The 15,223-nt window shown below is 36.4% G+C and overlaps 1 protein-coding gene across 1 annotated transcript; it reads left to right on the top strand.

Annotated features, from left to right (window-relative positions):
- The first annotated feature begins 2,471 nt into the window (after positions 1 to 2,471).
- On the top strand, positions 2,472 to 14,338 carry LOC104886600 (uncharacterized). Its single transcript, XM_010671061.3, has 13 exons — positions 2,472 to 2,753; positions 4,640 to 4,814; positions 5,649 to 5,732; positions 6,942 to 7,183; positions 7,315 to 7,555; positions 8,270 to 8,349; positions 9,226 to 9,310; positions 9,678 to 9,809; positions 9,893 to 10,006; positions 10,721 to 10,768; positions 12,470 to 12,551; positions 13,557 to 13,607; positions 13,711 to 14,338. Exons 1-13 carry the CDS (start codon positions 2,611 to 2,613, stop codon positions 13,797 to 13,799), a joined length of 1,566 nt encoding a protein of 521 aa, XP_010669363.1. The 5' UTR covers positions 2,472 to 2,610; the 3' UTR covers positions 13,800 to 14,338.
- The last annotated feature ends 885 nt before the right edge of the window (positions 14,339 to 15,223 follow it).

Raw genomic sequence — 15,223 nt, 5'->3', positions numbered from 1 at the left:
GACATGTTTAATAATCTAAACCAACTACAATTAGACACGTATGCGGCGGACACTATTTATGGTGGGGTGTTACGTAGAGGATTACATAGTAAAATTTTATCATGCACCTACTGACGTTTGTCGTTAATAAATTGTCGTAATGAGAATGGATTTTAAGTGCAATTTTATTACATAAGTACCCATAAAATTTTCGTGAGGAGACTTTTTTTTTTCTATGGGCAAACAATCTCACCCCTAAACTTGTGTTTTTGTCTCTAAGGGGAAGCAATTTTCATTACCACTCATTACCACGTGGTATAAGATGAGAATGAAAATTCAAGAAGGAAAGTGGAAACTTTACGATAAATTAGCATTACCATGAAAATGGACAATGATATTCTTCACAAATTTAGGCTCCGTTTGGTAGGATGTAAAACATTTTCAGTGTAAAATAATTTTCATGGAAAATAATTTACAATGAAAAACACAATTCCAAAATTAGTTTTCCGTTGTTTGGTTCCATGTAAGAAAAATAATGAAAATGAAAGAAATATGAAAGGGAAAGTAATGAGGTAGTGAAAGGAGTGTGTAAGAGAGATAAGGAAAACAGTTTTCCCTTCATTTTGGAGGGAAAATGGTTTTTCATCATTGGGAGTATAATTTTACTCCAAGGAAAAATGATTTTACACTCCTTTGCCAATCAAACAATGTAAAACTGATAATAGAGGAAAACATTTTTAGGAAAACATTTTACGCCCTACCAAACAGAGCCTTACACACAACTTCATTATCATTACCACCATTTATAACCAACTACCAAACGGGCTGCTAATGTAGCTTGAGTATTATACACTAAATACTATATTTTTACTTATTGTTCATTTGAAACCTCCAAATAATTATAATTATATAATATGTCGAGTTCTAAACGAACAAATGAAAATAAAAAGATAACACATGATATATCAGAGAGTCGAGTATATGATGAATATTACTTGTATAGAATAAAAAACTTATTGTTCATTAGTGTTTTTTTCGTTTTTCTTTTCCTTTTTCCGTTTTTTTTACTAATTTCCTTCTTCTTCGTCGTCGACTTCCCGCGGCGACTTCGGTTTCCGGCTTGTTCTGGCCACCGTTTTTGGTTCCACCGTCGTCGCTTAGGCCTCGGCTTCGTCTAGGTTTTGTCTTTTCTCACCTTTTTAGTCCGGTGTGTAGCGGCGTTCGGTCGCGTTTTCGTTTCGCCGCCGTCTCGTAGTTTTCAGTCCGCCGCCGTCGCTCGTCGGCCGTCCTCCAGTCCGTAGGTGTTTTCCCGAGTATGTGCGATGTCACCCACTCCCCTGTTCGCAGCGTTCCCATCCCCCCTGTTCGTGGTCTGTTCGTCCTCCCACCCCCTATTTGGCTCGTCTGTGTGGTGTTTAACCCCCAACTTCCTTGGTCAAGAGTTTCCCCTCCCCAACCCCCCCTCTTAAGATGGTTTAGTCTAAGTTTCCCCTTCCCCGTCCCCCTGGTTAGATTTAGGTGTCGTCGAATGCCCCCTCCCCGTCCCCCACTAGTGTTAGTTGGCGTCAGTGTATTTAGTGTGCCAAGGAAGCATTTGGTGCAGGTTCTTGTCGGTGTTGTTTGCAGGCGTAGTTCTATGTGTCAGGTGGTAGGTTTTGTGTTCTTGTTTTTCATGTTTTGTTGCAACACTGTTGTTTGTTGGTCTTCTGGATTAGGGATTGTCACTTTGGATCTTAGGATCCGTCAGTGGGGCGTAGTTTATCATTCTAACTCGCCCCAAATTCTCGTGATGACTTCATGTGTCATCACACCTCAAAAACGCATCTTGTGGGAGGCCCCCCAACTTGGTTTGGGGCACGTCAAGACCTCCACCTCTTTCGAGTTTCAGTCTGGTGTGACTGAAATTCGCATACCCTCACAGAAGGGTCAGAAGTCACTATCAAAAGTGACTTCTTTGTTAACCGAATCAGAAGAATCCCAAGAGGATCATCCAGGACCCTGGGATTTCGGGCCTAGTGGACAGGATCTACTAGCAGTTGTTCGGCAATCTCTCTATGAAGATCGTAGTTGTGTACTTCAACAGTTTGTCTCTCACATCCGACTTTCCTCCCCATCGCTCAGGACATTCGTTATTCGGACTGGATTTTTATTAGTTAGTGTTTACGTTAATTTGTTTGTACGAGTTCTTGTAATTTTCATAGTTCCAATTGTTTCTTGTTTCTGTTTAGTTTGGTTGTATTACCATTAGGTTGTACTCCCGTTTATTATTAATGCAAATTTCCTTGATGTCAAAAAAAAAAATAAAAATAAATAAATAAAAAACATTTAAAAAAAAGAAAAGGGAAAACAAATGCTGGTGTTGTTGGGTTGGCGCTGATGAGGTGAACAGAGAGGGCCAGGTAGGTTTCTGCAATCTGTCCTTCGTTGTTGTTTGCAATTAATATATATTTTTATAATTAAATAAACTTATTATTATTTGTTAAAAGGAAAGAAAAAAAAAAGAGGACAAATTTACATACGAGGGACTCGACTTGAAGAGCTCTGAAATTTCTCTCTCCTCTCTCTTTTTCGCAATTGGCACACAGTAGAGAGAGAAAGTTAGAGAGAGAAAGTTGGAAGAAGAAGAAGAAGATGGAGAATCATCAAGAGGGAGGAGAGAGAGAGGAGGAAGTCTTAGGGTCAAGTTTGACCATGGAGAAAGTCAAGGCTGCTAAGAAGTTTATCGAGAATCACTATCGAGCTCAGATGAAGAACATTCAAGAAAGAAAAGAGAGGTTTTCTTTCTTAATTACGCTTTTTTCCACTTAATTTCACTTTTTAGATCTCACTTGATTCTTTGATTTCGTTTTCTTTAATGCTATTTTTTTTTTTGAGGTTTTGGATTACGGAATTGACGTTTGTTTCTTTGGTTAATTGATTTATTTGGATTGAAATTGTAAGATAATTGTGGCATTGTGTGAGTTATGGTAGTGGTGTAGGTGGAGTAGTAAATGTGTTGGAAGTTAGGGGTTTTTGTTGTTAGAGTAGAATGCAATTTGTGGTTTTAGATTTCAGGAGTGGTAGGATAGAGCTAGAAAGTGAAATGATAAAGTTAGTTATTGATGCTCGAGTTGAGGTATTCGACGTTTGGAGAGGGGACATGACCTTGATCTCGATTGGAGTTAGTGAAGGATAGGATAGATAATGTGAAATGAGAGTTTTAGACTTGAAGTTTCCAACTGTAATATGTGATTGCAATAAGTGGAGAAAGGATGTACTTGAGGATTACGAGATTTTTGTTGAGAAACAGGTGCAATTGGTTGAATCTAGATATTAGTAGATACATCTCTACTATGATACGTATAGGATTTGAAAGGATTTGGTAGATTCACACTTGGAACTTGTTGATGTATGGATTCCGTTATACTTCTAAGTTCTAAGTAATATATTACAAAGGTGCTTCTTATCTTCCCTTGCTTTTCTCTACAGGGCAGGTAAAATTGTCTTCTCGTACACGTCTCTTCATAATATACTTCTTTTATGGTTCTGTTCTCTTCAACCATATGGACCATGGTATATGGATAGCATGAGCCATGAGTTCAAAGACGTAGTCAGGCTTTGTCATAACTATCTAGAGATTGGACTTAGAGAAATATATGCGTATGGTGGTTTGAAATGTTCATTAGATAAGTTGTACATGACGTAAATGTGGAGCGCACTTCTGGAGGATTAAATCATGAATATGGGTTGTTGAGTTTTTCCATGTGATTAGTTGAAGGACCTATATTAAGTGTGCTTATATACATGCACTCTCTGGGGAAGTGAAAGAGTGAATATTGTAGCTTCTACTAAAGAGTCCATGTGACCAAGCCATCTTAGTGGCTAAAGGCTTTGTTGGTTTGGCTTGGTGGGGAAGGCATGAAGATGGGGTTTATCATACACATTACATGTCTTTTTTGCTGAATGATCGTGATCTTTGTTTCAGGTTCCCCTTGCTCCTTAGATGAAGTGGATGCCTGTAATGGCATTCACTAGCTGTTAGCATGCCTTTAGGGAACTATTCGTTGGAGGTAGTTGTTTTTCATATTGGTCATTCCCCCTTAAGCCCTTAATCATGTTTCTTGTCTCATATGCCGAAATTTCTTCTTCAATGGAGAGCAGTAAGATATATCTTAGTTACTTTCAGATAATTTATCACTTTTCGTCCGTAATGATTTCTGCAAGTTTGTTTCCTTGTTCTAGTTCTCTTGCATTCTAAATGATGGGGGCCATCCTTTATTTTAACTTGTTCTTTTAAAGTTGTAACCATCTGAATCATGCTTCCTTGTGGTTATTTATATGTTTTAATGACCTATGTCTTTGTATTTTACTCCCAAGTCTAAGCAACCCAAATTTTAAGTGAGGATATTTAACCTTTGTTACAAATGATTATAGGGTGCACATTCATCACATCTTTTAAAAATGGGATGAGTTTCTCAATTCATGGTTATGATATTATTTGTTATATTTCTCATTTCTTTTCTTTAATAAAAAGAGTTAACTGATTGTAAATCTCAAAAGTACATGGTTCATCTGATTTTGTGTTCTAATATGGTATAGCACATCATACACTGATTATTATGGTGCATAATTGAGTTTTGGCTAGTTGCCATTAAAGTGGCTTTTTACCTTATTTTTGTAGACGTTGGATACTAGAGAGGCAGCTAGCTTCTTCAGATGTGCCCAAAGAAGAGCAAATGAGCTTGATAAAAGATTTGGAGCGAAAAGAGACAGAGTTTATGCGACTGAAAAGGAATAGGATATGTGTGAATGATTTTGAACTATTGACCATCATCGGGAGAGGAGCTTATGGTGAGGTGCGTGTGGATAGTCATATGTTAATAATGCATTCACTGTATTGTTTGCTTTAATTTTGATGGTGCTGACAATCTACATGCAATGCTTTTCACTTAGGGCTTTTTATAATTTGTACATGAAGTTGTATTTTCCAGTTGGGTAATTTTAGAAACAAGCTACTGCTGAGTATACTTAATAAAGATACATCTCTTCACCCCTTCCCCATCCCCAAATAAGGAAGTGGCTCAGATTTAAATCTAAAGTTCCCTGCAAAATCTAAGTTCAAAGTATTTGGGCCTTGGGGTAGCTGTTAATTAAACTGGCCAATCTTCATTTTTTTTGTAGAATACTTTCTAGCAGGGAATCTGAGCGTTTGTCAAGCTGCATGATGTAGTATTTGAAGACAAGTATTTGAAGTGAACTCTTGCTGTTGTGTATGACTGTATGCTTAATACCCTGCTGTCTTTGAGTATTTGTGCCTCGTCCTTTTCCACACAGGTGACACTGCATTGTGATCTTTCTGATACAGTGCCTTCTTCACTTTCCCCTCCCCTTCCAAAAAAAAAAAAAAGATTAGTATTTTGAGGTCATACTTTTTTTGCAGTACATTGCTGAAGTGGATAGGTTGTTAAGCAGATCTTATTTTGAGACATTTGCAATAGCTCGATATTCTGTTGTCTTGAGTGAACTGACTTTTTTTCTTGTTTGATTCCTACATGCATTATATACTTTTATCTATTGATATCCCTCCTCTTCATTGTTGCCCACTCAATGAGTTTCTATATGCTTACGGCTAGAGGAGTGTCTCTGCTGTCATTACATTATTCATACCGCTTTGAGTTCTCATTTCGCAGGTTCAACTATGCCGAGAAAAAAAATCTGGGAATATATATGCCATGAAAAAACTGAAGAAATCCGAAATGCTTAGCCGAGGACAGGTAACTTTCTTCTCTACAAATTTTAATTGTTGATGCAAGTCCTTCAAGCTTATTGTGAAGACTTTCTTGGCAGTTTCATTGATCTGTGAAGTGTGATGATAAATTGTGAACAAATGCTGTTTGTAATGCATCTTTGAATTGAATACTTGGTTCTTGTTGTGAATACCATACTACCATAGTTCGAAAATGCGGTTTCAGTCATGATCACGGTAACACGGGAATGATGCGGGTCTCATACCGCCAAATATCGTCTCAAACCATGAGATATCCCTTTAACCCGCCTATAACACGGTTCTTATACACCTCTATGATGCGGGTAGTATCGGATCGGTAGATTTGAAAATCTTTACGACACCGGATACGGTGCGGCCTTGTTTTGACACCATGCATACTACTAGGCCTAATTAAAACTTCAATTAGATATGCACATTTATTATTTTTTTTGTTCATAGTCTCCTTTAGAAAGATACTAATGTCTTGAACAGAGGTCTGGTGACCTTTTCTTTTGCTCTGCAATTCTGAAGTGATCAGAATAACATCTTCTTTTGTCTGTAATAGGAGTTATTGAGAATTTTGATAATCATGATGATCTAATGACAATGAAAATAAAAGATTATGGCTTTTACCACTTGTCTGATCATTCACCTGTTTGGTTTCTTTTATTAGGTTACTGATCCTTGTCTATAGAGCCCCCAAATGTTTTGTCTGGACTGTAGATTATGGAATAGAAATCAGTTTCATTTACTGGGATGTAATACATCCTTGTATCTCATCTTTGTTCTGTTCTCTTACTGATTATGCCCGTGTCTCATTAAAGAATAAAGATGGTTTCACCTCTCAAAAAGATAGCGTTCACAAATAAACATTCTGTTAGCTTTGTTTTGATATCAAAGAACTTTGATCGTAGTTGTTCACATCTATACACTTCAGACATATATATGAGAAAATTAATCATCTGAGACCTTTGTTGGATTTGTTTCAATGTTTATATGAACTTAACCAGACAAGAAGTATAATTGTGGACGGAGGGAGTATCCATTTATCTTAAGAATATAAATTTTCTTTGGCCTGTCATTACATATTGTACGTCACTTGTAGTATAACTCTGTTTCTTTTTCTGACGTTGAATACTAATTGGCATACAGTGCAAATTCTCACACAATGACCTGGTAGAAAAGTTTTTCATCTGAAATTCTTCTTTCCTCTTAGGTGGAACATGTTAGAGCAGAAAGGAACTTGCTTGCGGAAGTTGATAGTCACTGCATCGTTAAGCTTTATTACTCCTTTCAAGATGCTGAATATCTGTATCTGATCATGGAATATCTGCCTGGTGGTGACATGATGACCCTTTTGATGAGGGAGGATATCTTAACTGAAAAAGTCGCAAAATTTTACATTGCGCAGAGTGTCTTGGCAATAGAATCTATTCACAAACATAATTATATTCACAGGTTTGTAACGTCTCATTGTCTGAAATGAAAAAAAAAATTATAATTCATCATCATCATCCGATATTGATTTTGATGTTTGTATCCTTCATCAATTTGTGCTGCCAAATTTGATTTTGCGATCTCTTTACCAGGGACATTAAACCAGACAATCTACTTCTGGACAAGAATGGCCATATGAAACTTTCAGATTTTGGCCTTTGTAAACCTCTTGATTGTGCAACATTGTCTACCATCAAGGAGAATGAGTCCTTAGAGGATGTTTCTAGAGAACCAATGGATGTGGATGCTTCTCTTCCTGATGCTGGTAATGGTTGTGGTTGGAGAAGTGCTCGTGAGCAACTTCAGCACTGGCAAAGGAACAGGAGAAAGTTGGTAAGCTATTTGTATCTTTATTCTAGGGACAAGTGTCAGATGCTTGAGGAGTAACTTTGCATATATTAATTATAAATGTAACCGATTTTCTGTAACTAGTAAATAAAGGGTCAAAATTCAAATGCAGTAAAACTCGTGCCTGTAAAGAGATCTTATGGATCTTCTAAAAAATATTATTGTTCCTCCTGACTATATGAGCTTCTTGAGCTGATGCACCTGCTACTCAGTTATAACTCTAACAGTGACCAGTATACTAGAGTTGTATTTTATTGAAAAAGGGTGCTTGAGCATGCTTTATCTCGTTAGGACTCATGAATATCTTAATGTTTTTGGGTTCCAAAGGTTAGTGTTAAATTGTGAGGAGCTTTTATATTTGGAAAAGATGGCATGAAACTGATTATTTAATAGGGTCATACCCACTGCCCTCCTTAAGTCTTTACTTTTCTCTCTGTGAAGCAGATGTTTGTGCTTAATGGTTTTCATAACTCGATTTTGATGAATGGGTTTTCTTTGCCATGTAAGACAACCAGTCTTAATGGTATTACTGTGTTTGTTGCATCTAAAATGTAAAGGCAGATGCTGTTGTAAATTACTGGATCTGATCCGAGTGACTGAGATTACATGCTACTGTCACATTTTTAAGCATAGTCGAGATTAGAAATGACCTTTGCCTTGCAAATTGATGCTAGCTTCTTACCCCTTTTTATTCAACAGGCATTTTCCACTGTGGGTACACCTGACTATATTGCTCCTGAAGTTTTACTGAAGAAAGGATACGGCATGGAGTGTGACTGGTATGCTTTATCCTTTATATCTTGCATTTAAAAATGCTTAACTTAGTTGCTATAGGATTTAATCATTATCCTTCACTAAGAATAGAATTTTAATTGTGGAATTCATGTGGGAATCAATGTGTTGAGAAGCATTGTTATGGCCCTTATGGCTAGTAAATGCTTGATTTTAGCCCTGGTTTCTCAAGTCTCAACTCTCAGTACTTTGTCATGTTGTCTTCTTAAACGTGATTCTCAAGTCTTCATAATAAGTAATAAGTGTAGTGATAAATCTACTGCCACCTTAGTATTGTCTTTGTAAGGTCCTTCAAATGTAATGTCTCTTACTATTCTTGGATACTTGCAGTCTTGTGGATAAGGTTATGTAAATTTCTAGTTCTCTGAAAGGAGGTTCATACCCTTGCCTAGGTGGCATCCATGCTTGGTGGTGGCTATTGTATTTTAAAGTTTCTGCATAATTTTACATTAGAATTTTTATCATGAGTGTATGATCGTTGAGATGATTCAGATATCGTAACAAATTCTTCGTGTTAGGAATGTGCTGCATGACCAACTGCATATTATATTAAAGCTGATACTCTCGTTTTATGTAAAATGTAGCAAGTAAAAAAAGGAAGGAGTGTACCTTTCCTATTCTTTCGCCGGACCCTGCCACTAAAAACAATGTTCACTTCCTAAAATATCCGATATATGTAGGGGGTAGCAGAGGAAAGGGGTCAGATATATCGAGCTTCTTAATGATGAATAATGGTCAAACTTTTGATTATTTCTGTAAAGTATACCTGTGAAATGCTTTATTTAGTTAGTGGAGTGTGAGCAGATGAAGGTTTATTTAGATTACTCTTGTTCTTGTCCTTTATGCTTATCTGTTGTATGCAGGTGGTCATTGGGTGCAATCATGTACGAGATGCTAGTTGGTTATCCTCCTTTTTACTCGGATGATCCAATAACAACATGCAGAAAGGTACGTGCTTTACTCTTGTTTGATTTGTCGAATGATCAATAGATCATTGTTGACTAGCTCCTATAATGCTTTTTTTGATGTGCTGAATTCCTGGAAAATTCTAAATGCATGTTTAAGTTCATGGGATGTTGAACCACTCATGCAGGCAGACAATGTCATTTAGGGAATTCGCTGTCATCTGCTTCACAGAGAGAAAAGTAAAATAAGGGCATATAGGAAATTCATTGTCATGTGGGATCATACGATTGATACATTTTACTACTCATGCAAGCAGATAATGTCATATAGGAAACTCATTGTCACCTGAGATCTTATGATTGACACATGCATCTTTGTAAATAATGAAAGCTCTCTAAATGTGTTTTAGATTGTTCACTGGAGGCACTACCTCAAATTTCCAGAGGATGCGAAGTTGACACTTGAGGCAAAGGATCTCATCTGTAGGCTGCTTTGTGATGTAGAACATCGATTAGGCACTGGAGGGGCTGAGCAAATTAAGGTGTGATATGGATTGCAGTCTAGCCAATTTCTTTTCTTTGGCTATTACTTCTGTTATTTTCTGAATCTAATAAGCTTTATCAGGCACATGCTTGGTTTAATGATATTGAGTGGGATAAGTTGTATGAGATGGAGGCAGCCTTTGTGCCACAAGTTAATGGGGAACTGGATACTCAGAACTTCATGAAATTCGATGAGGTACGCCAAGAACCTGGTTTTGCCATTTCAGTTCTTTTCATTATTTTGACAAAAAAAATTGTTTCTTTCACTTTATAGCTATCTCGCCTCAAAGAAACTTCGTGCGTAAAATATCTTTTGAGATTGTGCAGAATATGTGATTCTGACAAAGCCTTTGTTATTAAATTGTCAGAAAAAAGTTATGGGCATTGTGATTGTTCGAAGGGTTACTAAGATGTTGCAATGTTCTTGAGAAGAGACCTGCAAGTTTATCTGAGAAAAAACCCGAGAAAGCATTATATGTAGTATTTACTCAGAATTTCAGTTGAGGGTGTCATTGAGGGCAATATTAGAAAGTTGAAATTTTAATTTGCTAATTTTGAAAGTGGCGTGTTATATGAAATAGCAAGATAATAATGTGGCCTATTACGTGAGGGCGGAGGGATAATAATAGGTAGTATATCATTAATAGGTAGTACATTACATTAAGAGGAACACCAAGAGGGTGTCAGCCGCTCAGCCCAATACAACATTTATAGATGTTGTACGGAATCTATTTGAATTTAATTTTATTTCTGCATATGTGAGAGCAGTGAAATACTGAAATTTGCATTGAGTTTACTAGTTTTACATACATGAGGCCTTATTTTCCTAGGATTTGAAGTGGTTATATCCTGTCTTCTTCATAGTGTGGTTACTATAATAAATATGCTTACTGCTGCTTGATATGTTCAGGCAAACCCTCCAACACCATCGAGATCTGGATCAGGCCCCTCAAGAAAGGTTAGCTTACTCAGCGACAGCATTATATGATGTTCTCACTAAATAAATTGGATAAAAGAAAAAAAGAGCATTTTGTTGGTGAATTTCCTCCTGACATTCTCGGTACAACAATAGCAACTATCCATTTTTGACCTTTCGGGTGTTGCCTTTTTGCACGGATTTATGCAGCCTCCTGAGTTGAAAACTTAGACCTGTTGTCTTCTACAACACGTGTGAAGAGGATTTCTTTGGTGAAGGGAAGTAACTAAAGAAAGACAACTGAAAAATAGTAGCCAAGCATCTTCCAAGAGTACTGGAAGGTGGTAAAGTAATATATTCTAGTTGACTGGTGAGAAAATACCACAGTATAGAGAAACTTGGAGCATATACGCAGAAGGGGGAGAAAGGAGAAGGGAGATACATGCATCTTAGGCATTGAGACTAGTGTTAAGTGATATAGCTTTCAATATCATATAATAACAAGTTTTGGAAGTAGCCACTTTTGGACAGAGGGAGCACATCAAAACACACCTAGCACCCTTCAAACTCTAGAAAAATTAAATATGATGGTTGTTGGCAGAAGTATATGGGAAGTTAGGATTTGATGGTTAGAATAGTATACTGTGCATTATGCAATCACCGTAGTGCTTCTCATGAGGTATCTATGGTCATCCCATGAAATGTGACTAGACATGTTTGGGGAAATCAGAGTTCGAGCTTTATGCTTGTATTTGTAGAGAAGAAAGTTAAGAGCGTTATATACTCATTACAGCAATTAAAATATCAATGACAGTTAGTTGACACTTGGTCAATTGTAATTCTTAAGCTGAGATAATGACAAATATTGACTACAGGTACCAACTTTTTAATCTGTTCCATCACATGGTAAAACTTGAATCTGATTGCTGAGACATTTCTTCAGTTCTTCTGGCATTCTTGGGTGGTAATTTAATTATTAATATTATGAAGAACTGTAATATAGGAAAAGGAGTCTCCATCCACCAGAAATAATAAAAGATTTTTTTTTTTTTTTTTTGCATTATGCAGCCGGTTTTTCTTGTAACAATAGTTGAAATTTGGCGAGTGTATGCACTTTATTGGGATCAGGTGGGATTTATGAGTGTGACTGTTGCTCTCTCTGCTCACTTGGTGTCTAATGGAGTTATAGTAGGAATGCCTCTTGTTTTGAACAGTCTAGGGATGGCAATTCACTCCATATCTGATCCAAGTCCGACTTGATTTGACCATAATAAATCCTGAAATTGTGAAAATCTGATTCGAATCCTTTAGGAGGTGGAGCCTAGAATCTAGATATAACCCGACAAATAAGACCCGGTTTGAGTGCTAATGTCACCTTATTATCTCATAGACTAATTTTGTATTAGAATAAGACAATTATGTTAATATTATTTTAAAACAAGTAATCTATATTATAGTTTTATTATCATGTGATTTTAAGAGATAAAATAGCCCGAATCTGATTCAATCCGACCCTAGGCAACATAATTCTGATGAATGAAATCCGAGTCCGAATCCAATAAAAGTGGGTCGGATAATAGTTTGTAAAATCTCACCTGATCCCCCTGTTGCCATTCCTAGCAATACCCTTGTTCTTTTTTCACTCCTTATTTTTCGTTTTTATGTGTTTTTCCCCTCTAATCTGGTTCCATGAGGTGCTATACTTATTATCTTTGTTAAATTATTCTCCCAACTCTATTGCAGATGCTGACGTCAAAAGATTTAAGTTTTGTTGGCTATACGTACAAGAATTTTGACGCTGTTAAAGGGCTACATCATTCATTTGGTATCTCCACTCTTCTCTGACTCTGATGCTAAAATATTTTGATAGAAAATGTCAGAATAGACCTTTTATGTCACATTTTGTGAGGAACAACCTTTTATATTTTTTCTGTCAACTTAAGTAGTATATTATTTGTGAGAAATAACCTTAAGCGACTTGTAGGCATCATTGAAAAAATTTATTGAACAATCAACTAAATCTGTAAGCATGAAGCTTTCCTAATTTGTGCATTCATTGTCCAATAAAAGTTTGATCAAAAGTCTAAAATTGGCTTAAGGTTGTTTCTTGCAAACTAATTTGTTTTAAGGTCTTCAGTTGCCAGAAAAGTTAAAAAAAGTTGTATATAAAAGGTCTACTCTCAGAAATGTTCCTTTTCCAATAGATATGGGTTAAGTTTTCTTAATTCAACATTCATGTCGTTTATACTGAATGTACAAACCTTTTCAAGCAGGTGTAATAATTTGTATAACTGAGTTACCATCAGGCTTAAGCAATGTGTGAGAACAATTCGAGAATATATTACCATTTTTTGCGGAAATAGGACATGTTATGGAGAGGGAAAGGGAGATGTGGCGGAAGGGGGAAAGAAAGACTAACTAAGGGGCTGAGATGAGGGGGTAAGAAAGACTAAGTGTGTGTGTGTGTGTGTGTGTGTGTGTGAGAGAGAGAGAGAGAGAGAGAGAGAGAGAGAGAGAGAGAGAGAGAGAGAGAGAGAGAGAGAGAGAGAGAGAGGGTGAGGTAGATAGGCAATAAATCTAATTTAAAAAGGACAAGAGGGTATTAACTGTTAACTATAGAGATTGGAGGGCTATGGTTAATGTAATTAGTTATAAAAATTTGTAACTGTTCTTATTCTTCTCTGGTAAGCTTCCATATCGGCCTCTTTGGTGGAGCATGTGAGAGGATTAGAGGGATTATTTGGCCTAATTTATTTAAATAGCCCGTATCTTCCTCTAATAATGAAAAGCTTATCTCTGTGTCTTCTCATCACTTGCTTTGATATTGCAGATCGAAAAGGGAGCACTTCGCCTAAACGGCCGTCTCTGGATTCTATGTTCAGTAATAATTCTTCTTCCTGATAACTATCAACCCAAACTCTGCTTCCATGGATTTACTTTGTTTCAATTTTTTGTTCTGTGCTAATTTACCATGATGTTTACAGATGAAAATGGGATTGATTATTCAGCAAAGCATGCAGACGAAATGGATGTACAGATGCTTTCGACAACAGACGATTGCATGTCCCCGTGAAGAAAATGAGAGAAGAGAAACATGGCGTTCTTGTAGAGTTTGTGGCATAAATATGGGGCTTTACCAAAATGTGATGCTTTTTATGATTTGGCTTCTGAGTGTTCTGCAGCTCCATCGTCATAAATATTCAAGTGTACAGCATTGAGAAACATCAGGTAGAGCCCGACGCGGGGTAGGCTTGGCCGAAGTGGAATCTAATGTTAGAAGGGGTTTGTGTAATAGGGACTTTTGATCCCTCTTTCTTCATCTTTTTATATATCCTTTTTTTTTTTTTTTAGTTTCCTCAGTTATGTTTTTGGCTAGTTGGTTAGAAATTCATGAGTCTGTAGAATTTGGTCCTGGCTGCCCAGGTTGGCTAGTGTAGGGATTAGTAAAATGCCTTCTCTAGTGGCAGTTTCTGGTCGCTGTTTTGAACTTTGTGGGGAGACTAGAAACGAACTGTATAACATTTGTAACAAATTATGAAAACTTAGAAGTATAAACTCAGCTTCTAATTTACTGGATATGTAATGTATGACATCTGAGGTAACATTTTTGTATTCACTAGCGTGAACTGCTTTCAAAATACTATCATTTTGCACAAAGTGATAGAAATACTATATGTCAATTATCCATCTTTCTGGACAAATTATATTTTGCTCCTGGTTTGCTACCCCCAATTTGAAGCTCATTGATGAATTTACGAGTTAAGAATTTAATTCATCAAAATGACCTTCAAATTGAGTTTTATCAATATGTTCATGAAAACTAATGAATTGTTTCTCGAGAAACTACAAGTTAAAGTCCTACCAATTAGAGTTCATCATAATGAACTTCCAGATTGAATTTTATTAGTAAGTTATACACCTACAGCCACAAAAGAAGCATCATTTGAGATTTGTTGGTGTATTTTCTTTTGATTAAATATATATAATTGATGTAATTCATTTTATAGTAGTTTCTGGAATTTTTTTTTTTTGGTTAAAATAAAATTATGAGAAGGTTGTTATTCTGAAAATATACATTACGACAAGTTCAACATCTTACACGATAGTAAGGAAAAATCCAATTGAATATACGAAATATATAATTACTTGAGGCGTGTCCGGACCTAAACAGTAAAAACTAGTTAAGTATTTGAAACGAGAATTGGATTTGAATGCAAGTCACAAGTTCGTCAACGAACTCGTAACCTATGAAATGGTTATATCCAACATTTTAAACCTGTAATGTACTAGTGTGGTTGAGAGTACAGATAGAGGAGACGACTATGGGCCTGTTCAGCAACAGCTTTTGCAGTAGCTTTTAGTGTTTTGACGTTCATGCTCCGTAATATGCAGCTTTAACCCTTTTCTAAAATCCTAAGAAATTTGTATTTTGAAAATATACATTGCGACAATTCTAATATCTTACATTATTACACTTTGTTAAAGATATCAATGAAG

Source organism: Beta vulgaris, chromosome 2, assembly GCF_026745355.1.
Source record: "Beta vulgaris subsp. vulgaris cultivar EL10 chromosome 2, EL10.2, whole genome shotgun sequence".
NCBI classification, from domain to species: Eukaryota; Viridiplantae; Streptophyta; class Magnoliopsida; order Caryophyllales; family Amaranthaceae; genus Beta; species Beta vulgaris.
The sequence above is the reverse complement of the archived record's forward strand: the minus strand, read 5'-3'. Positions and strand labels throughout refer to the sequence as shown.